Source organism: Dermacentor silvarum, chromosome 3 (assembly GCF_013339745.2).
Source record: "Dermacentor silvarum isolate Dsil-2018 chromosome 3, BIME_Dsil_1.4, whole genome shotgun sequence".
NCBI lineage: Eukaryota > Metazoa > Arthropoda > Arachnida > Ixodida > Ixodidae > Dermacentor > Dermacentor silvarum.
In genome coordinates this window covers 201,636,490-201,660,200 of record NC_051156.1, presented here as the reverse complement: position 1 = coordinate 201,660,200, position 23,711 = coordinate 201,636,490, and the positions used below count along the sequence as shown (strand labels likewise).

Genomic DNA, 23,711 nt, shown 5'->3' with positions numbered 1-23,711 from the left:
TGTCTATTCATGTTAGTAAACCGTCTCAATATCGCCGCGCTGAGAGCAAGCTTTAACTTGAATGAAGTTTCACTTGAATGAAATTTCGCGCAAGTAGAGTGCTCTGGCGTCATAAAAGAGTTTCTTGTGGCCCCTTGCAGTGCGTTTAAATCCAAATTTTTCCTTATCCTTGACTGGCCAACTCACACACATATGAGTGCTGTATATAGCTTCGCTCCCTGCAGCAACCTACGTTTCTCTCTCTCTCTCTCTTCTTCTCTGTTTTTCTTTTTCACATTTTCAGCTCGGTATATCCAGTTGGCGGTGGCGCTGGGCACAGTGTTCGCGCTAGAGAGCCTACATGCAACGCTGTGTTGCCTGTAGTTCGCATAACAACGTCTGCTGAAATTGGTGTTTGCTGCTGCGACATTCTGACTGCAATTTCCAGCCCCTACAGTGAAGCTCGCCACTCCCAAAGTAATTTGTACACACTTTCCTCGTGGTTTCAGTTTGCTGCACGTGATCAGCTTCGCAGATGCGGCGAACGCACATTAATTTGCGCCTGCTCTCGTCACAATAGCTTTCCCAGCATCGCTCGCTTTATGAGACAAGAAAAACGCAGCGCGTTCGATGCTTGTTGCCTCCGGCAGCGTCACCGCGTCGTCATTCGCGCCACCGTGAATAGGAGGGTCGCCTGCTGCTGCCGCTGCTAATATACGTCGTCGCGGCGTTAATCTTGTGACGACTCGGCGCGTAATGTCTTTTACTCTACTTGTGTTTATGTTCCTTTTCATAAGCGACAGAGACACGCCTGAGTGAACTACTCTTTCTCCGACAGCATTTTTCTTACGCTTAAACAGAGACCCTATGGGTGAACCACATCCGCCGTATCTTAGGGATTGCGCCTCCTGGCTGCCTATTGCGAAATCATGTTCCCTACGAGCATTGCTTGAGAAGATGACCGCAATAGCAAGTAGCGCCTTGAGTTCACTTCCACCACGGCGGAAATACGTATACTATGCGGAGAATGCGGAGAACCACGTGGAACACATTTCAGCCGAGATTGTACAGCACGGCCTTTGCAGTAGCGCTTCAGAATACTTCACAACGTGAACACCAACCAGCTGTCTGTCTCTACTGCCTCACTAGTGCAAAGTTTTGTTCTTTCGTATGCTCAGACACGGCCGCGCTGGAACTGTACGCGACAAAGAAAGCCCGATCCCTATCGTGAGAAGCTGCATACACTTTCTAAGCGGGCCTCGAGACGAAGGTATATGGGCTTCTGGTATACGTGATGTTTGGTTGCCGTTCTTCCTCCCAGAAAAAGTCACCTGAAAACTCTAACAACGCTTTATGTCGTGTTAGCAGCGATCAGTACGTGCTTACGTGCAGCCGCGCACGTCTTCGTAGCGGTGAGTAAAATAATGAAGAACAGAAGGGAAGGAATAAAAATAAATCAATAAAGAAGTAAACAAGCAAGAGCGTCGGCCGCAGGCTTGTGAAGAAAGCGAGAAAAAAAAGAAAGAAAGAAGAGAGAAGAGAGAGGGAATCGAACAACGATAAGAGCTGTTGGCGGCCGTTAGAGGACGTTCAAAAGATAAGAATAGTGGGGTAGCGGTAGACCAGGGCGGTTGCCGCGTTGCGCGAGTGGCACGCGAGCGACTGGTGACACGGAACGAGAACAGGACGTGTCAAAAAAGAAACCACTACACAGGGAGGGAGGCGGAGAGAGTGAATTAGATAGTAAACGAGACAGACGGGGAAGCACGCGGAGGTTAGAAATGGAGAGCGTGGGGGGAGCAGAAGCAAGCACGAGACTTGTACAAAATGACGCGAAGCAAACAGCAAAAGATGGAGAGGCGGGTGGAACAGGCGTTTGAGGCAGGAGGGCTTGTGTCGCGACGACGCGAGACGGCCGCGTATCGGGGTGGCCGTCTCCCTCGTCGACCGGCGACCGACGCCTCTCGTAGTAAATAAATGACACGAAGTTCGAGTCACCGCAGATAGACGTAGTACACGTCCTCCGCGCACCTCAAAACCGCGGCGGCGGACACGTGTAAACTGTTGCGTCGGTGGTCGGGGCCGAGACGAGATAAGCGGCGGTCGCACCGCGGCAATCCCCCGCTGCGGGGCTGGCGACGGGGTATGAGGGGTGGTGCGCTTTTGTGTCTGCGTGAGTTCGCGGTGTCCACCACCACCTACACTCGGGAGGTTTGCGCGTTCCTCGCTGATCCTTGGAGCGATTGCCGAAATGCCAGGTCTCGGCTATCCGCTCGCTGCTGGAAGCGCTAGAAACGCTTATTGTGGGGACAGTGGAGCTCCTGCTCTGTGCTCTTCACATCGAAACGTGGTTCGTTAGCGAGTGAGAGAGAATACGTGTGTGTGTGTGTTGGTGTGAGGCAGCCACACTGGGTGTGTATGTTTGTGTGACGTGTGTGTGTGTGTATGTGTGTGTGTGTGTGTGTGCGGTGTGTGTGTGTGTGTGTGTGTGTGTGTGTGTGTGTGTGTGTGTGTGTGTGTGTGTGTGTGTGTGTGTGTGTGTGTGTGTGTGTGTGTGTGTGTGTGTGTGTGTGTGTGTGTGTGTGTGTGTGTGTGTGTGTGTGAACCCCTCTCGGCGTATATGACGCACGTCTCTCCAGAACTTCCCTGTAATATCTTCAGCGCACGCACGGGTGTATCGTGTCCAAAAAAAGAAAAAGAAAATCAAGTGCACTCAACAAGTCCGTTCGCATTTCGTTTGCACGCCGTCGAAGCGATATTCATCTCAGAAGAATGGCGCGCGGTCCTAACCTAGTCTTCTTCTCGCGGACGCACGCAAAATAGCTCGCTCTCAGCGCACGATTCAAAGCTGGTTCACAGAACGCGAAAGATTTATCTTCCTAAAGAGACAGTAAGAGTCGCTCGCCGCGCATAGGGCGAAGCGCAATGTCATCCGCTTCGGACAACGTGGGCCCAAACGGACATAAATTAGAGGAGCGGCAAGAAGAGTTTGCATGAAGAGAACGTTATTGCCGCGCGCGTATTCGAAGAACCCCCGGTGTGTGTAGGTTAGGCACCGCAGTAGCACCACGCGGGCAGGGAGCATATGTGGGCGACGCACCGACCGGTGATGAACGGCGCCATCAATACAACGCAAACGCGATCTCGAGGGCAAGGCCAACGCGGTTCGGCGTTTTTATCGAAGCCGCTCTCACTTTTAACCATGCCGCCGTCTATACCTACATATACTATACGTGTACGCCCCAGCAGTCGCGGGCCCCTCGCTTTTTATGTCACGGTAATGGATGTAAATCCCTCCAATGTGACCGGCACGCCAAACTATTACAGCGCGGTTACACATGGCCGGGAAACGTGCACCATCACTGCGCTTAAAAAGAGAGAGAGAGAGAGAGAAGGGTATCCCTTTTATTCCGCTAGCACTCGCCTTCACGCAAGCCATTAAAGAGAGGCGAATCAAAAGGCTTTCCGTGGCCGTGACCTCACTTCTCGGTTTCTCTTTGTATTCGTTTAACGCTCGCGTGCTCTATTTCGAAAACTGCATGGTTCATAGAAGCAGGGAGAACAAGTATGGGGGCCCTCTTATATATATCAAACAGTCTGCACTGAATTCGGTATAACCGCGGCCTTTTCATTGGCCGTGGTTTTAATCTGCGTTAAGAGTACCGGGTTAGCAGAAGAGGGCAACCTTTGGGAATTGCACTCCGCGTCTGTGGTCATATTGGATGACGCTAACGTGACCACTGTGAGACGCGTACAACTATCATGCTGAAAATCTATGTTTGTTATCATTCACTTACCCCCAGCGGCACTTGAAAGCCGCGAAAGGAACAATGATGTTACGTCAACGATATTACGTCCGTGAGGTCGGGCATAGTTGATCCGAATACGTACACTAGCTGGAGCAAGCAAGTTATCTTGCTTGCTATATATACAGTGTACGCCGTAATGGAGGGCTCCGACTTAAATTTTTATTATTCGCGATCACTTAACGAGCTCCTAAGTACACGTGAACAATTTTGACATACCGCTTTCATAGTAATGCGGCCGCCCCGGCCGGGATTCGAACCCGCAACCTCGGGCTATAGAACGCCACAGCTACTGAACATCTGCGGTGAACGGAGGCAGTAAGCCGAGCTGTTGGAGGGAAACTATAGCTTATTCGCAGCTGGCATGTACCAACGTATGAACGATTACATACAGCGCTGTTGACGTGCTGCACGTAAGTAATCAGGCGTTAACAGCAAAGTTCTTAACGCCTCGTAACGGTGTCGACACCGAAAGGAGGCGCTCGTGGCATCAGTTAGGAAAGCGATTGTCCTCAAAGATATTCGATAAATATCTGTCTCGAATCTGAGAAGGACCTTGAGAAGACGCGCGCGGTACCAGATCTAGATCTCTTTTTTGTATACAACCCGCGAGACTCAGCCGACAAAGGTCGCTATGCAAAGCATATACACCGTATGCATACGTATAGGACACGTGCACCCTATATGCTGGCCTCATCGGATACGTCGGTGCATGGGAAAGCATCGATTGACGGCAGCGGAACGGGACGTCGCGCGCCATACCTCGTCTCCAGCTGTGCCCGCATTCTCCAGTATACAGGCCTTGGGTCAGTGCCTTCGGAAGGTGGCACCACTGGTGGCGTGCCTGATGTATGGTGAGAGGCGCGGCGACCAAAGATTACAAGGCGGCCTCCCGCGGGACCACCGAAGGCTTCCGTCGTGACGTCGAGGAGATCTGATTGAAGCTAATCCCGGCCCTGATATCCATGTGTATATCGTCACCCACCCTCTCTCTTCTCTCCAACTTTGCACTGGCTTTTCTTTATTTATTTTTTTTTACATCCCGTCTCTGTCGTATGATCATCATTATTATTCGAGCGTATGACATGCACGTGTTCCCGGCGCATGTCAGAATACTCGCGTTGTTGTCCTTGCATGTCTCGAGTACTACCGGAAAAGCGGGTACCTCGCTGGCTTTTTTTTTGTTCGATGCTTCCAACGTCCGCCGACGGCTCGAGATAATGGCTGTGGGGAATAGCAGGAGATGACGAGTGGAATGGAGATCGGTGCACGTCTCGCTTCGATATAAACGTCGTCATTTCCTCTCTCGTGTCGAGTTCTCGTCGCATAAAACTTGACTACTATATGTATAGTCCGGTTTTTGGGCGACTTCGGTGGTCAGGACCAACAGCGGTCTCCACGGACATCTATGGTATTCCAGAGCCGATTTCAACTTCTATGTCAAGCTGCCTCGAGATTGCGAGTCTTCATGATAGTAGGACCAGCGCGTACAAGGACAAAAGAACGCCGGCTCTTTTTGTCCGCCCTTACTTGTTGTTGTTGTTCGTCTATGGTCACGTTAGTTCTGCTTTCGTGATGACAAACGCATGCGTGCTTGCAAACGTCGCGAAGATAAATATCTTCGTTATACGAAACATCGTTAATCTTTTATTTGTCAAAGGAAACGGACGAATGTGGATGTTCTAAGCTTGGCTGGAATGCTGATCGTGTGTCTTCTGTAATTTATGCCCACGCTGTATGCGTAAACTTCGCATACATTTATTATCGCTTCCGTACTTTTTTGGTGCACTCGTCTCATGTTTCTCTCTTCCTCTCTCTTCTCGCAAATGCAGGCGAGTGGCCAGTACCGGCCCAAGTTCCCGAGCCCGTACCTACAAAAGGAGATATTCGTGTTGAACCTGGAAGACGGCTTCTTCGGCTGCCAAGTGAACGAGTCCACGGAAGTGCTACAGCTGTTCGAGCTGTCGCAGCTGTGCGATGGCGTGCCCCAGTGCTTCCAAGGCTCGGACGAACTGGCCAGGGACCTCAAGTGCACAGACAGGAGTGAGTGTCACCGGAAAAACTCGGCTGTATTCTTCCTTGTTCAATTTTCATAACTGTAAAGCAAGCTTTTCTGCAAGAATAGCTTGCAATGCTAATGGCAGCACAGTCACCTTAGGATAGGAGGATAGGAAAGTTTAGCAATCGGCGTTATGTGTGAGAGCAATTTGTGCATTTTGTGACACGGAAAAAAAAAAAGGTACACGTGGCTCTCGTAATACAAACCATGTGCTCTACACAAGCCCCAACCTGCGCAGCTTCATTTGAACCAAGATTTGAACCATTACCCATGCGGCCATTCTTTGTGGGAAATGTGCAATGCAGAGAAGCGCACTTTTGAATTTGGAAATTAGGTCTAAATGAGAACGTCTCGTATACGCCTTCCTAGTTTTCAAGGTTATATTAGGTTGGACCACTGCATGCCCGACGTGGCGAGCTTTTTGCCAGGTTATCATCACTGCTTATTATGCCTTTGAAAGATCAAAAGGGATTGCACAAGAGCGGCGGAATAGGGGGTGCATGTGCACAGGGGTATGCTAGACATAGTGCTTGAACACGAGAAAGATAAATATGTGATATTAATTTCTAGTTGTCATGACAGCCGGAATATTGGTTTCAAAACACACTCGTTCTTTAAACGCGGCAGAACATTCAGCAGCCGCACTTATATGTATCAATACTGTAAGGAAGACGTGGCATAAAGTCAGGTGCGCGTGACCGACATGGCACCTTTAGTGTCATATCGAACCAAGCAAGCACACAACGTCCATCAGCCACACTTGTACGCCTGACTCCGGCTGTTGAAACCCCAGAATTTCCGCGTAATCTCACGCGCGGTCTCGCCGAGATTAAGCGCGATCTTAAACCCCATACGTGTCGTGTTGTACGTCTCATGCTTGTTGCTTTCGAACTCACCGTAAGCACACTCCAAAGCTCGAACGTTATTCAACAGCGGCGTACAGTTCTAACTACTGCATGCATATATGGCATCGGCCCATACAGACACCGGGTGCTGTAGGAGCAACGCATCGTCCAACGCTTATCGGGAAATGCTTCCTATCGTAGTTTATAAGAGCATCGTACACGTAGCAGAACTTGTTTCTGAGCATCAAGCTGCAATTTTGCACTCTGGAAATCAACCGGCGCGTGGCTGTGTTGAGGACGATTTCAAGAGTCAACGCCCATCCGAAATTTCGACATTCGTCGCGTCGTCTGCATGTGTGTGTTTGTGTGTGTGTGTGTGTGTGTGTGTGTGTGTGTGTGTGTGTTTTAATGGCCGGCGCCATTCAAGCAGTAAAGTCCAGCTGCGGCTGGCTTTACGACCCTAAAATCAAACGCCAACTGGTTCTGGCACGACGATATCGCGCCACTTTAATATTAAAGTCGTGGGCCAGAAATAGAAGTCAGTCGTTTCCTGAAAAAGTAAAAGCTAGAGATCGTCTCCTGTAGCCGCAGGTTGCCACTGCCTGGAGTTCCGAGTGTACTTCAGGATAAGCATGCACACTCTAGAAAAGCCGCGCCTGCGCCGTAAATATACAATGACGAATAAATTAATAATAACGATTCGCGTGGCTTTGTAGCACATACGACACATCAGCCGACCGTCAGGCGTAGCGTATGTCATCTATAAAGTTTCGCGTGCAGGTTTTGAAGTTCCGTCGATGGCCACGAACGCTATCTTTCAGCTTTCGCTGCTTTCGCGATGTCCACATTGGCGGTGTGTTGTCCCTGAAGCTCCGCGACATCATTTTCCGTTCAGAATGGAAAGAAGAAAAAAAAAAAGAAAAACACAATAAGTAGTTTTTTGGTTGCTTACATCAAAGTATAAACTATATAAAAGACATACGGCAGAGATAACATTCTTTACCTAATGATCGAAATTATTCTCGTATGTCACATCTCTTTTTAGCTAACTTCGCGAACACCGAAGAGGAAACTTGAGAGACAATGGTGCTCTTATTGACTTGACTATACGACAACGCTTATTCGGCTTTTGTCAGCGTCTCACAGTAATTGGTCTAGGAAACGAGCTTGAAATAGTGAAGTATGTGTGAAACCTGTTTCTGTCAAAGTATTTTTGTACAACTCAACTTCCCTTTTAGCAGATAGTCACTTGCACATAACCTTCATGCGCTTGCATAGATTGAACTGCATGTATGTATATGTGACAATTAGTTTATGTGTAAAAATACACCAATCTAAACGGGGCGTATACCGTAAACGCTCAGCTATACAACTCTCTACTGTGCTTCTGATCTCTCTTGGTCTAAGTGTCAATGTTGTAATATCGCGTGGAATCGGACACGTATGGTGTATATAGTTCTCAGTTGCTCGCATGTTATCGGCCTGGTGATATTCTGTCATTACCGTGATTCACAAAGTGCGTATCGTCATTTGTCGGGGAAAAAAATAATTTTCTGAGCAACAGATAGCCTCCGACTCCTTTATTTTTTCAATGCCAACTCATTGACGACGAAACGCTTACGTGGGTAAATTAGAGGGCGCCACTTTCCCAGTAGTTGGTCACAGATTATGGGGCATGGTTAAGGTCGCGTCAACTTTCTTCGACCGCACGTCATGCGGACGCGAAGGAGCTAGCGGGCACGGCCGTGCCCGCTAGCTCCTTCGCGTCCGCATGACGTCCGGAGCGCCATCAGCTGCCGTATAAAGTTGGCCACACTCTAGCAACGACGGTTGAAAAATTACTGCGATCGTGGTATACCGCCGCCGTGGACCACCGGCCCTCTCTACGCATTGCGGAGCGGCTATGCAGGCATCGAAAAAATACAGGACGATATAACTTCCACCAAACTGCATGCAGGCGCAGTACTTGAGAGCCTCTGTACGTATATACATTCAAAACGAACAGACTTCTACTGCTCTTCCGAGCGGTGCACCGTTCTGAACAGTAACCTCTGCCAAGAAACTATTAACAACTCGGTCAAGTTTATTAAAACATTGCCTTCAGAGAAAAGTCACTCCATTAGAGTCCCCCCCCCCCCCCCCCCCATCCCTTCCCTCAAACACACACACACACTTTTTTTCTTTCTTGCCAGTGACAGCAGCGAGCTATTTGCCTGCTTACATTGACTTTCCTGCAAAAGTTACTAGAAGAAGCCTGACGCTCGTGTCTATAGGAACTGCAAGTATGGGAGTTCAGGCAGCACGGGAATGGTCATCGGGGCTCTACGTGGATTTGCCTAAACTTCGTACTTCTGGCTTAAGACGGCTTTGCCACTTTTAAAATTGATCCTTTTTCTACAAAGAATATTTCGTTATAAGTGCACTAATTAGCAACGAATTTGCATGTGCGCAGAGACATCTTGCCTGTTTAGAAAAGGAATTTATCGGAAAATGATTTACCCATTATTGTCTGAACATTCTGAAACACGAAGAGTAGCAAACAAAGCCACAAGAACGTCTGAAGCCGCAAGCCTGAAGGTTAGGCCGAGTCCGAGTACTACCCATCGTTCCCAAGATCGTTACCATGGCAACCGAATGATCGCAAGCGCCAGAGATCTCTCTATAGCAATTTTATTAGGAAACTTAATGGCCATTTAGCCTTACAATACGCAGTAAATCCGTCCTTCACACCAGGCGTCCCGGTAGCGCCATGCTCGGCCATTGTAGTCCCGTAACCTAATCCGCCTAGACGACGGACGAGACGCGGCTAGGCAGTTACCACTTTTATCTCTTCATTTTTTCTTCTCGCGAACGCGGTCTTGCTCAAAGATGCCAACTTTATAGAGAAAGTGGCATTTCGCATTTCCGAGGACACCCTCGATGCGCCATTAGAAAATTCGAGACAACGACTGCGCAAAAGGGGAGGGGGGGGGGGGGGGGATCTCTGGTATTCGTCGCGGCAAGCAGGAACCAAGGGTCGATAGCGATCTCCAAGCAAACTCCGCGGGGCGTAGAGCAAATAGTTCGTCCATCTTCATATATACGAAGAGCCGTCGTTTAACAAAGCAGCACTGCAGGAAGAAGACTTCGCGGAAGAAGCCAAGGGGGCACCGCCCGCGATTTATGGTCGCTAGCCCGGGCTACGCACGTTCGCCGCTCCATTTATCACAAGCCCCGAACCCCTTTCCGATCGACGTTGAAGAACATGTAAGAAAAAAAAAAACGAAAAGAAAATGTGGGGAGGTTGGAGGAGAGAGCGTGATAGCGGTAGCAGCAGCAGCAGCAGTTGTTGTTGGTCGGATGTCGACCCTTTGATATACGACTTGTTTTAAGAGCGAAATAATCCAAACTAAAAACAAAGCAAGAGGCACGACAAAGATTCAGCCCGCGAAGAGTTTCTATGGGCATGCGCGGTGTACCGGCTATGCTTTCTATACCTGTGTCCGAATGGCGGGGGAGCTAATGGATAATGCCAGCAGTGCAATCAGTAGAGAAAGGAGCAACAAACATATTGTGTTGTTGTGTGTGTTGTTGCGTGTGTGTGTGTGTTCTTCTATGTCTCTTTGTGCGTGTGTTTGTGTGCTTCTTACGCCTGTGTGTACGTACGCGGTCCGCTATGCCAGGTATGCAAGCTTGGCTACGATTGCCATAGTGAACCGTAGGGATGTCCCCAACAGCGCTTAGCTGCTCGCTAGTTTCTTTATCTTTTTCGCTTATAATACGCCCCCTATTTGTAACCGTTCCGGAAGGCACCATTCCGATTGCCTCATCTCCGGCGCCTGTCGTGAGGGCAACGATATATATATCCTAATTAATCGCATTCCCGTGCGTTGCGCAGTGACCACCGGTTCTTTAATGCGTTTGCTTTTCCGCGTTGAAAAAGAGAAGGAAAAAAAATGCTTTAATGATGGCGCCATGGCCTGAATCAAGCAGTCACCGCAACACACTACAATATTCTTCACCCGGCAGCTTCTCCCAAATTCCGGACCCCTGGTGGAGCTTCGCTCAAGCGATGTTCTGTTCGAGTCGCTGGGTCAATGTGCATGCACTTTATACATATTCAAGCATAAAAGAGGGTGTCCGCATTTTCCGGCTAGCATTTTTCGAAGAAGACCCCCGCAGGCTCTTGCAATCTCGACTCTTTCTTTGATTTCTTTTCTTCAGTTCTCTCTCTCTTTTTTTTTCTATTTTTAAAAACGTGTGATGGAACTTACTCGCTGTCTTTCTGCATTAACCTGCTACACCCCTCATGTGCGTGGAGGTAGGCAGAACGTGTAGTTTTCACTCCTTCGAGATCATTTTTCTTAGCTCACCTTAGCTTAGGCCTCTGCGTATGAGAAAGCGATCCCTCTAGGAGTGTCGGTCTTATCGGGGAGATCGTTTTTCACATCGCAGAGTGAACTGTTTCTTTCGCTGACTCTCTCTGGAACACCGAGTTCGACGGGCTCGAGAATGGCGTACTGACCTGCAGTAGCGATGTATTTGTAGGTATACAAATACATCGTTATACGCAAGTAAAAGAAAATAGTCCAATTTGGCGATGCCTGCAAATGCAAAGGGCATGCGACAACGATAACACATGGCACACGTGACTCGCTCACGTAAACACACGTGAGGCGCTTACGTAAGCAAACGTGATTCGCTCACGTGTCTCTCACTTAACCGCCCACTATGTTTTCTTTCGGTAATGTGGCTTAAAGTCGCGAAACTTGTTGCAGTTAAAGAACTATAAACTTTACGCAGATCTTCCCAAACGTTGTATGATATTTTGAAGAGCACCAGCTTCTTTTCGACATCCTTATACAATATGTATATTGGCAGTATATACGGAGTCTAGAGCACCTATTGCCCAATCGACATCAACAGCAAATTTCTAGATTTCTATTTTCTGTGCACTCTGTGTGGATAATCTATAGGGATTAATTATCTTACGCATTTAATTACCTATGTCTATGGCACATCTATGCGCTATTTCTAAACAAAACAATAAAATAAACACGCATAAAGTTAGACCTCAGCTTGCTACAACGGATATCTACAGGTGTAGCTATATGGTTCCACTCTTCAGCGAGCATGGCGGTTCGCTCAATTTGGTGTTGCGTTTTGTACAAAGAGAGTGCAAGACAAACCTGGACGAGAGAATAAGACGCATTGCACACACGCAGGTTTAACTTGCGCGGGTCTTCTTATTTCCACGACTTATGCACTACTTAAACCGATAGGCCGAACGATTGACATATGAAGATGCAGCAGCGAACTTTCTGTTTATAGGTTTGTATAGGCGTACTAGGTTCTCAGCGAAAGGCCTGTCGCTTCAAGAACTCTCGATGTCGCGATCGACAAGGCTTTGGTCATTGAAGGAAGGGCAATGACCGTGCATTACACGATCTTTTTCTCCATAAAGCGAAAAGAAGAGAGTCACTTACAGGAGCCATCTCCCAACCTTTCATCATTACCATCACTACCATTCAAAGCCTCTAACCCGGCCTAATCAAATATATCTATATGTTGTGTTACTTTAAAACGTATATAGCAAACTGTTCCTCGACATCGAACTCCACCACAAGCACTACTTTGTAGCAGCATACATGCGGCATCAATGTCAGGCGATCATGGGAGAGCCCTTTGACGACACGCCTAACCAGTGATTGTAAATTTTCAGCTTTGAGCGTATTCCTTTTTTTATATATACACGAGAGAGAGACACTGGTACAGACCCCCCACACTATAAGTTTGCGTGTGGAATTTGCTAACGCGCACCTACCATGCAATTACGCTGTTGAGCGCTGTAATTTTCCTAACGATGCTCTGAGAGGCCGGTCTGCGCACTTATGGTAGTCGAATGCTCTTCGGTATAGTGTGTACGATGTACCTACATCGCGACTCGTGAAATAAACGTTAGCAGCGACGACCGCGAATACATCGAAGGTCGGGAACATTAGCCCCAGTAAACTGATTACACCGGTATTTAGGTAATTGGGTGATAACGTATACTACTACGATGCCTACTACTTGAAACGAAAATAAGTGTGCTAGTGCTATAAGTGGTAACTGAACCGAGAAAAAGAGAAAAAGAAAAGAAATCGTTGCCGTGGTACAACAAGCACTTTGCTATATGCTAGGTTCCGGCGCGAACAGGTTTTAAATTGCCCAATTATATGCTCCCCCATCGGTTTATTTACCACGAGATTAATCACCAATTAGCGTTCTACAAACCGACGAGAAGGAAGCAAACCAGCAGAAAAATAATAAGAAGAAGATACGCACGCTAGAAACGCGGCAACCGTGGTGTAAGAAATTACCAGCGGCTTGCTCGCCGAGGTCTGGCGTCAGACCAAGCTCGGAGGTCCTAGCCGGTTAGGCGGGTCGGCTAACCTTTCGGTGCCGGCGAGGCACTCTGTAGCAAGTTTGCGAGTTTCCGGCAAAAAAAAAAAAAAAAAAAAAAGAAAAAAAGAAAAACGCGTGCACCGTGAAGTGAATTTAAAGTTACTTCTGATGTCAGTGGCTTACATTATTTGGCCTCTACTACTGGGCAAAGCGCGAAGAAGTGGTCGAAAAGTATAAGGAAAAACTTCGTAAGTAATTTTACGTTGATTTGCATGCGAACGTTTGTACGTGAGACCCCGCTAGCGTGCAACGCATTTATTCTAACGTATAGCCGTCTGAAAGCAACGCGAAACGTGCACACGTGACTCAATCCTTGTCTCAAACCCAACGCCCCTCTTTCTCAAACCTTCTTTTCTTAGCTTCAGCGGCAAAACACTTGTTAACCTGGCTTCTAGCACGTTCTTGACTAATGTGTTTGCCAATGCTCGCTGATGTACGCAGTGACTATCTATCTATCTATCTATCTATCTATCTATCTATCTATCTATCTATCTATCTATCTATCTATCTATCTATCTATCTATCTATCTATCTATCTATCTATCTATCTAACTAACTAACTAACTAACTAACTAACTAACTAACTAACTAACTAACTAACTAACTGACTCTGTCTTGCCTTGTCTTGTGTTGTCTGTCTGTCTCGTTCAATGCTCTTACTCCCTTCTTTTACTCTTACTCCCTTACTCTGTTCCCTTCTTTTACTCTTGCTCCCCTTTTTACTCCGTTCTTTACTCCCTTCGAAGAATACCTGGCTAATTTCCAAGCTTGCCATGCTCTTACGCCCCGTCCTGCTCGACAGTGCGTCTACAGTGGCAGTGCTTCCCGACCTGCCAGGAATTTTTATCAAATTGCTGCCGGAAAATTGCTCTCGCGGACCCTTTCCTTAATGGGTTAGGGTGATCCATTATTGGCGCGTGTATGCGCTCACTCGGGCTGAGAGACTGGGTGCCGTGACGTCGAAATGGCTCTCTTCCTGGCCTAAATAAACTCGATTACTTGTTGATACACGAAAGTGTGCGTTCCGGGATACGGCGGAACGGCGGCACCGCGTGGCCAGCTAGGCGTATCCACCGCAGCTCGTACATACGCGTAATGAGTCGGCGGTTTCGAAGCTTATCATTACGTCGTCATCGCGCGTCACGTTAATTCTCTGACCACACCCGACGCTTTTCTACTGCTTACTTTATCCACATTATCTGCGCCAGCTCGTTTCGTGCAGTTTATTGCCCTTCCTCTGGCTTACGAACTAGTTTTGTTCTTCATTTGATTTTTTTCGTTTGTTTGTTTGGTTTCATAAGCAGGATACATACGCCAACTTCGGCGGTCAGTGATCTGCGGGTGTTGCAAAATTTTCTCACGAGAGAGAGAGAGAGAGAGAGAGAGAGAGAGAGAGAGAAATTTATTTACAGAAAGGCGCAGACATGTCGGTCTGAGCTATAGCCTGCTCTGGCCTGCTACGCTTTTACAGAAATTTAGGAGAACGTTTTGTAGAATCCGATTGTGGTCGTGTGTGTGTGTGTGTGTGTGTGTGTGTGTGTGTGTGTGTGTGTGTGTGTGTGTGTGTGTGTGTGTGTGTGTGTGTGTGTCTCTTTCTTTCCTTCTTTCTCTCTTTTTTTCTTTTCTTTTCTTTCTTTCTTCCTTTTCTTTTCTTTCTTTCGTTCTTTCTTGGGAGTCGATAATAGCTGCCGGAAGAAGAGAAAGAACCACTCCCGTGCTATTTACACGCCTACACGAGCACAGCCGCGTCAGAAGCTGTCGCTTTCAGACGTCGACAGCTGTCAGCGCGTACACGAGAAAAGGCTCGAGGCTATACTGCGTGCCACAGCAGTAAAAACAAAGGGCGCACGAAGAAGCCTAAAAGAACAAGTCAAACGTCGAGGGGGCACGGGCAAACGAAGAGCCAGAATATGCCGAGAACAGTAAGACGACACTGAGATTGTGGCAAGTAATTTATAAATGTCACAATCCAGTCATCTGGACACCTATCCTTGACTTAAAGGATCACAGCAAACTGCCTTACGAGGCGCACTTAGTTCAGCATTTCAACCTAAGCTCAGCGCTCAATGCAAGTGCCCGAAGCTGTGTGTATATTCCGCGTGTGTTTCTTTGACCGCTCTCGCGCACTAAACAGGTTGGTTGCGTCGTGCGATCTCTGAAACGTCGAGGTCCGCCGGGCTTCCGTAACGCTATACATGTATACTGAACGCGGTTCTTCGAGGCAGCTGGATTTTCCAAGCTCGATTCGTCGATACCTGCCGGCGCTGCCGCTGTACGTACACGAAGGGTAGAGGCGTGATCCAAAGCTGACCAAGACGGGGTGCTAAGCAGTACATAGTGAAAGGCTTCGTGTGAGGTGTTAAACAGAGCCCATGCCCAGAACAGGGACCTACCATCTGTCCGCACACACACACACACACCTCGGGTAATTTCGTTACCCAAAGAGTTCTACCATAGTATAAATGCACCTAAAGAGAACTACTTACTACCCCCCCCGGTCCACCGTTTCTATGCGCCCTACACACACCTCGCGTGCGCCACGAAAGAGTTAGTCGAGCGCAGGCGTGGTGTGTGTGTATATATCGATGGGGCAACGATTGCGACAGCCCACCCCCCTGGCCTCCGTGTCAAGATGCAGGTGCTTATTACGGGAAGAGTGTTTACATTTGTCTCTTGGCTTCTGCGCGCGTCTTCACGCACATGCTGGCCGGAGGTGCCGAAGTGGGGAGGAGGAGAGCGTATAGCTGGCGAGACCGCGAAGTGAGGCGAGGAAAGAGGCTAATGGATCTCCGTCTCGTCTTTTGCACCCCTTTCCTTAATAACAGCGTGCACCGCCGTGAACGGGGTAACCTCATCGAAGCCAACCATGCAATGCGCGTGGGCAGGCACGGCTGCGCGCATTTATCTGCTCGCGCACCTGTTCCGATTCTTTGGCCACTGCATTTCTTTCGTTGTGCTGCTCAGGGCGGCTCCCGAATATTGATTTTTGCCGCAGGTAGGTCGGTCGGTCAGTTAAATCATTGCCGAGAGCGTTAATGGTTTGCGGCAGGCAGGCGTCTGCATTGATTTCCTCGAAGGTGCGTTTTGTTTGCCTTTTGAAGAGGCGGGTACCCGTTGAAAACGCACCACATTCCTACGCGGCACATTTATCGATGAGGTCGTATATTTGCATACTCGTATGTGCTGGTATAGGTTGACATCTCATTTCTTTTTTCATCTTCTTTGCTGTAATGCGCCCTCCTCCCTCCAAATATATTAAGAATTTACTTAGAAGTTATCATTAATATGTTCATTCCCCCCCCCCCCCAAAAAAAATAGAACTTCTGAATCATTGAAATATGCAAGGAAGACAATACTATGCATACTATCAAGCCTCTGTGAGCATGCATTCACCTGCCGTCAGTACCGTCTTTCCTTCTTCTTTTTTTTTTACTTGCGATAGCACGTTATATTTAGTGTTTGCATTGGCCCGTGAAGCCTCTTGTTTGAAGCTTTTTTGTGTGTCATATGAGCCTCCGAGATGTGTAATCACGCAAAATTTTACTTGCGTTATCAAGGTATACTTAGTTTTGCACTGTATGGTTCGTGTCAGCTTGTCTGAAGCGTCTAATATATTTAATTATTAAAAAAGGAAATCAAGAAAACAATAAAAAGAGGTAAAATACACACAGTTACGCACGGAAGTCTCGGAGGCAGCAACCTTCATTCGTTAAGTGTATACTACATGGCGCCACAGCGCTGCGCCGCAACAAATACAGCGTCACTAAGGCGCGTAGCATAGATCAGCCTTGCGAGATCAAGTACTTTCAGTCGCAGTTTTATAGAAGATTCTTTAGTTTCGTTTTCTTTTCTTTGTCTCTTTTCACCCTTTGTTCACTGCAGGGTAGTAACCCAGCTGCAGCTAGAATGACACTCCCGCCATTTCTCGTCTTTCTCGCTTGTGACTGACCCAAGCGCCGTCTCCTTTCCCTTCTTCGCAGATCACTGCCATCCCAAGATGCCCCGTTGTACGAACGGCGCCTGCTTGGACAACCTGTGCTACTGTAACGATGGCTACGGAGGCAAGGGCTGCGAAATGCCAGGTGAGAAGAGCGACCGCTGTAGCGAAGAAGTGCGAGCAAATTGCACTGTCAACTAGCGTTGACGAGGCGGTACACTTTTCTTCATTTCACACGTATTGGAAGAAGAAACGTAAGAGGCAGGCCTTTTGAAATATAGGGGCTGTACTTTCGTAACCGTGCAATTAAACATCGGCCAGTCAGGCCTATGCGGTATCGGCCACGGTCCACCCACCACCTTGGATAGACCACCCGCCTTGATTACGGGAACAATTATTTATGGTTCATTTCCCTACTCCATTTGGAATAATTTTTATATATTTCAAAATGTGTACCCTTAGATAACACCAACGAAATTTGCGGTCAACAAATACTACCTTATTCGTGGGGAAATAAATAAGTGCTACAAATACACCAATGTAATTCGCCATTCGTGTGATTTGACTGCCATACCTGTATTTCCTTCCCTAAGACCCCCCCCCCCCTTTTTTTTTTTTCTTCTGCTTTTTTTCGAGCAAATGTAAACTCGGATTACACCGAGGTTACATTTGTGTACAACCTTGTTTATTTCTGGTCGAGAAAATTACTTGAGACTCCATATTTTGATGCCAGTTTTTTTTTTTTTTTTTTTTTTTTTTTTTTTCTTAGGATATATAGTGTGTGAATATGAGGTAACACACCTTGCTTTGCCCTAGAAATACTGCTATAGCCGGAATCCAAAGAGGAAGCTAAAGAGTTTATTATCAAGAAGGGTCTAACCTTTATCTTAACCATACTAAGTGGGTAATCTAGCGTTTATTATTTTTTGTGCCTGTCTGCGCCTTTTATCGTTGTGTTATCAGAATGTCCATCCCTTTAACCCGAACCAATTATCCCGGCCCTTGTTATGAGCACGCTGTTTTCTGACCAACTTTTTATTCGTGCGTACGTGCGTGCAGACGAGAACGAGTGCAAGTACAGGCCGTGCGACGTGTTCTCCCACTGCACCAACACCATGGGCAGCTTCTACTGTTCCTGTTTTCCCGGCTACGAGGGAGACGGCTTCGACTGCCACGGTGAGTCGACGCACGCCTCCTTCCTATCGTTTTATTTCAGCTACCGTCGGCTACAATACAGGTGGAAACGAACTGCCAGCACTGATCGTTTTCAGTTCGAGCAGGATCGTCTGATGCTGGCTGTTTACGGACACCTGCGCTTCGTTTGAAAGCACAAAGCGCTTTTGTCAGCGATCGCAATGAAGATGCTGGTCTTGGCTCTTAGAAGGATGCCGATGGGAATTTATGAGTTGCGGACTATGTCATCGCGCGCACACTTTCCTCGGGCCTTCGTCATTAGATAAAGCTCTAGTGACGAAAGACTTCTGATAGATAGTTCTGCTGAAACTGGAAGAGGACTTGCGGGTGGTGTAAACAACCAGTATATAGGTATGCGAAAGGCGAGAAATATATCCTTGGTCTCTCTATCGTCGCGCGTATCCCTGTCTTGTACAAAGAAAAGATAGAAAGAAAATTTAGAATTTCACGAATTCGCGCGAAGTCACCTAGATTGCACCCGTAGTCAGAGAATGTGGACTACCACCGGGAGACTAAATTTGTCGCTCTTATAGTCGGTAAGTTGTATGTATCTCTGTCAAGCTAGAAAAGGCAGAGCCGGTATAATTTCACAATTTGTTCTTTCTCTAGATTATATTTTCTTTCATATCTCCACCGCTCCTGTACCAACCAATAATGGTGATAACATAGGCGGTGCTGCGTCACTCAGACACAACCCGAAAAGGTATACATGACAGAAGAAATTCGTTGCATTAACTGCGGTCAGACTTTCCATTACACGGGCCGTTTCTGGAACAACTGCTTGTCAACCGGAAAGAGAGACACAGAAATAGACATTTTACGCCCTTTCCGAAGCTGGCAGGGCTCGAACGCTATACGAGTTCAATGCGTATTTAGCAACCAGGATCGCGCGGAGGTCGAATTACGCGATAGTGCATTGACTTGCGGCATGAATGAGTCCGCTACTCACGGACGGTGAAGCAGTAATCGAAACGTTGTTCTGACGTCGTTCTCGTCCGTTTGAACGCTACGCAGTGGATAAGCACGCTGTTGATTTGTCGAGACCACATTCGCGCTGTTCGCAGGCACTGCACGCAATTAAACGCGACGGCGCAGCAGGCGGCGGGTATAGCAGGCAAGTGATGAGAGCGGGGGTGCGTGGAATGTCGAGATTGCAAGCCGCGCCTCCTCAAAGCGCGACAGCAGCGGTGTCGTCGCTATAGGCCTCGCCCGCGTCAGGAGGATGGAGGGGGGCAGGGCCTTGAACTTGTTCCTGTCCAAGACATCTTCCCCTTGCGCGCTGCCTGCGTATACTGTCATCCCGAACTCGAGCTGACGTGCGCCCCTTTCGGAGGCGCGGTGGTGTTTTACAGCGACGGTATGTAGTTTGTGAAAAAAAATCTTTCACTTTCCTTCCTCTCTCTCTCTCTCTTTAGTCCGTGCGTAAACTGTACCAACGCATGAATGATCAGCCTGTGACACTGCCTGCCGGGAATGGACGCAGACGGGAATATGTCAGATCGATGAAATCGAGGGTCTGACGTTATCTCGTCTTGTCGGGAAGGGTCACACAGACGCAGAGCCTACCAAGGTCAGATTTGTGAAGAAATGTTTCCGCTCCCGGACGGGAGCTGAAACGGGATCCTTTTCCAAAAACGCATTTTGACAAAATTTGCCTTAATTGACATTCTACATGAATCACAAGCGCATTAGAGAGAGACAGTATAAAGGACAAAGGCAGGGAGGTTAACCAGAGGGGGAGATCCGGTTTGCTACCCTACGCTGGGGAGAAGGGGAGGTAAAGTGAGAGGAAACTAAGAGCGTATTAGATTGTTTAAGATATTGGCACGTTGGTTTACGCACACGAATTCAGCGCGTGCCTATACGCCCCGCGCCGTTATAGCTGCGGACATGTGCTCAGCCTTATGATTTGATAGCTACGCAATAACTACGGGGATTACAATGGCCGCAATGACAAGAGTCGCAGCAACTACGACAACAGCGATGGCATCTGCGCGTCACCTCCTACGGCTGCTTTTGGACTGCGACGTTGGCCGGTGGCTGGCAGTTATAGCGCTACGCCTCAACAACCTGCTTCAGCTTGCTTTACAGCGTTAATAGATAATGCCAATATGTTGAAGCATCAGCCATCGCTGGAACCGCAACAAGCAGAAATTGAACAGCTGGGAAGGAGGAAGGGACAGGTGAGCGTTCTTAAAAGAGTATACACTCCTGTCAAGCCTTCGCAAGCGCATACTTTCGGAACACACAGTGACGTATCCGTGAGGCCGATCGTGACAGGGTCGCGGTCGACGAGTCGCTGATTGCCTCGCGTCTCGTCACGAGTGAAGCCTGACGCCGACCGCGTCGACCGGCAGCTCATTTGCATTCTTCTTTTTTTTTTTCCGCGACCACGTGCGGAAGGACGGCGCGCTGTTAGTTGACTGCAGGCGCGCGTGCCGTGGCCTCGCCCAGCTTCAATAAAGCGTTCGTTACAGGCACGCAAATGAAGGACTTCGCTGAGGCTGTGTCTTGCCTTAACGCGCTGGTTAATGCCTGGTGTTAACCGCCTGTGTCAAGGTTACCTACCAGTCGCGAACCGTTTCTCGGAGCGCTTAGCCTCGCCTTAGGCTCGGCATGGACGAATGATGAAATGTTTTCGAGTGGTCGAGCGAGTGAGTGACGAGTGGGTGGGCTGGCTGAGTATGGTTATTACTCGCCGACTTGGCTAATTACCTTTTTATACAGTTGCCTCGTGGGTTTATTACCTTGTAATCTTGCTAATCAGTGGGTAGTTCAGTTGCTTAGGTGAAAAATAAGTTTGCTGGTTCGCCATTTAGTCTGCCAATTAGTCATAAATAGTGTTATTGCTTGCTTTTCCTTTAGTTATGAAGCGTTTGATTGGTCGTTTCAAAGCACTCCGGTAGCGTTTATGAGGCCGGGTAAGCTTTATTGGGAACATAACTGTCTTACGTAGAGATAATTAAGCACAAATAATTATATTTCGTGATGAACGCGACTCTCTTATTACATCTTTGTTAGACAGTTGGTTAGTTAGCGAGCTGGTTGCCTAATTAATCGGCCAGTCAGTCAATCAGTCATTTAGATAGTTATAGTTATAGTTAGTTAGTAACGGTTAGTTAGTTAGTTAGTTAGTTAGTTAGTTAGTTAGTTAGTTAGTTAGTTAGTTAGTTAGTTAGTTAGTTAGTTAGCAAATGAGTACGTTGCAAGGAAGGTGTTCACGCCCTAGTGGATTGGCAGTCAGCTGTTGCAACATTGAAGTAAGCCCCGACGTATAGCAGCTAAGCTCTACCCACTCCTATCCGCTTGGCTTGGCTCCTTCGTCGAACGTAATGGCGATCGCCGCACTCCATCACACGGATCGGCTAACGCCAGCTTGAGCACGCTTCGTACATTACGTTCCTCACGCCTCCGTCAGCATTCTTCTTTTTTTTTCCTTCCTTCGTCCACGGACCGTGCGGTAAGCAGCATGCCGAGGCGCGCGCGTGCGCTAATACAAAGTTTCGAAACAGCAAACCGCCATCCTGCCGGAGCACGACTTCCTGCACCTCCTGCCGACGCAGCGGACCTGCGATCCACTCGGACAGCCTCTCGCACACGACAGCCGAGTCTCGGCGGTTATATATACGCGTACAGTCGTGCCCACGTCTTGCGCACGCACGCACAGACTCGGTGCGCGAGTCGGCGTGAAAAGTGTCCCGCACCGAAACGGATGCAAAGTATGTAACTATATAGGAGGCCTCTTCTTCTCTCCCTAACTGTCTCGCGCCAGCGCGTCGCCGCGTTCGCGTAGCTCATCTCTTATTTCTCCGAGTGTTGCCCAAGCGCGGGACGAGGTGTTCCTTCGCGCCGTCGTCCGTCCCCTCCCCAAGGTCGCGGATAGTTCGTGTCCGCGTGCCTCCGTCTACGAAGCAAGAGCGTGACAGGAAGCAGCATCGGCAGCAGCTGCCGTCCGTGAAACTATAGCTACGACTATCTCCGAGACGCTGCAGTAATACCGATCAATCTAGAGCAAGTATTTCCTGATCTCGCGCATAGGTGTGATCGAGGCGCTTTATAGTAGAGCAGCCGGCGCCCCCGGCTGACGTGGTTTCTAATAGCCAGTCGCTGGCAGTCGCCCCAGACTTCTGCCGCATTCAAAGCGCCCCAATTGCAATCAGTGACAATCAGTGACAATCAGCGCCGGGCAACCACCCTCGACGACGTATCACCTTTCTCGTGGGGCTGTTTAAGCATACAACGTTGGAGTCCGGTGTCGCAACTGACCGCGGCTACGACGGGGTCATCAACAAAGACGGCATCTCTTCGTCCCCCTCCGCGCCTTGCGAGGCCGCTTCCGCGTGCCGTGCGCATCGCCTGCGTGCACCCGTGTACTGCGGCGAAGAGACAGGCAGCGGCGATTGGGAGAGCCGTTTGTCATGGCTGTGGCCACATATCTCCGGCGCAGTAACTGCCTCACCCGGGTCTAGTGGTGGCAGGAGCGCCAAGTTTTTTTCAATTTCTAGGCGGTTGCTCGGCCTCCGCGCAGCTTGACGTGATTCTATTAGTTTCTTTTTTCTTTTTTCGCTCTCTCTCTCTCTTGCCGTCTCTCGCGGCCCTAAGTCATTTCTCGCTTCCGGAAAATAATGTACTGCACTCCTACGCAGCCGAAATGGATCGTGCTCACTTATTCGGGGAAGTTTAACATTATCAAAATTTAAAAAGAGAGAAAGAAGAAATAAACAGAAAGTTCGTACACTTGCACTTGCGGCCTCTCGGGAGGTCTGCGGTTGCGACGCGTTGGGACGTGTATCTTTCCTATAGCTCGTGGGAGAGGCCAGTAGTGGTTCCCGAAGAGCGCTTTTTTAAACTTTACGGAAGCGCACACGTTGTGAAACAACCCGTGTAGTAGCCCTCTCGAATAGTCGTTGGTGCGTGCTTATTTCTTGATCGGGTCGTTGATTGATTGATTTATTTGGATGAAATTGAAGATGTTGGCAACTGTTATACCACCGGCGTCTACACAAGCAAGGAATTATTCAAATGTGCAACACTGATAACACCGAGGCAATTATTTTTTTTAATTCGACTATAAAGCACGTTTTGCAACCTTGCTATAAGCAATCAATATAGGAGGGGAAAAACGCAGCAAAATACTTGAAGCTTCAGCAATTAGGCACAAGTCAATCAATCGTGTCAGTCGATTAATGCAAGATAAATAAGAACGTTGAAATATTTCCTATGTGTTAATACACAGATACAGTAACACTGTCATTGAAGTTTTCTAACGCTCTTTGAATAGGTCACTCTAATGACGCCGGGTCGTTTAGTTATGTTTATGTTAGTTATGTTCAGTTTAGTTAGGCGCCGGACAGAACAGGAACGATGACCACTAATGAAAGAAGGGGTCTTTAAAGCGTCGCGGTTTCACTCAATAGAACCGACAACTGGGCGAAGCGGCTCTGAGCCGTGGCGAAAATTCTATG

At 48.2% G+C, this 23,711-nt stretch overlaps 1 protein-coding gene across 1 annotated transcript in view; it reads left to right on the top strand.

The window, feature by feature from the left end:
* LOC119446510 (uncharacterized) overlaps positions 1–23,711 on the top strand; it is a 329,517-nt gene that overhangs the window by 179,184 nt on the left and 126,622 nt on the right. Inside the window, 3 exon segments of the mRNA XM_037710951.2 lie at positions 5,618–5,828; positions 17,096–17,197; positions 18,112–18,228. Of these exon segments, the coding sequence (XP_037566879.1) occupies positions 5,618–5,828; positions 17,096–17,197; positions 18,112–18,228 (430 nt within the window).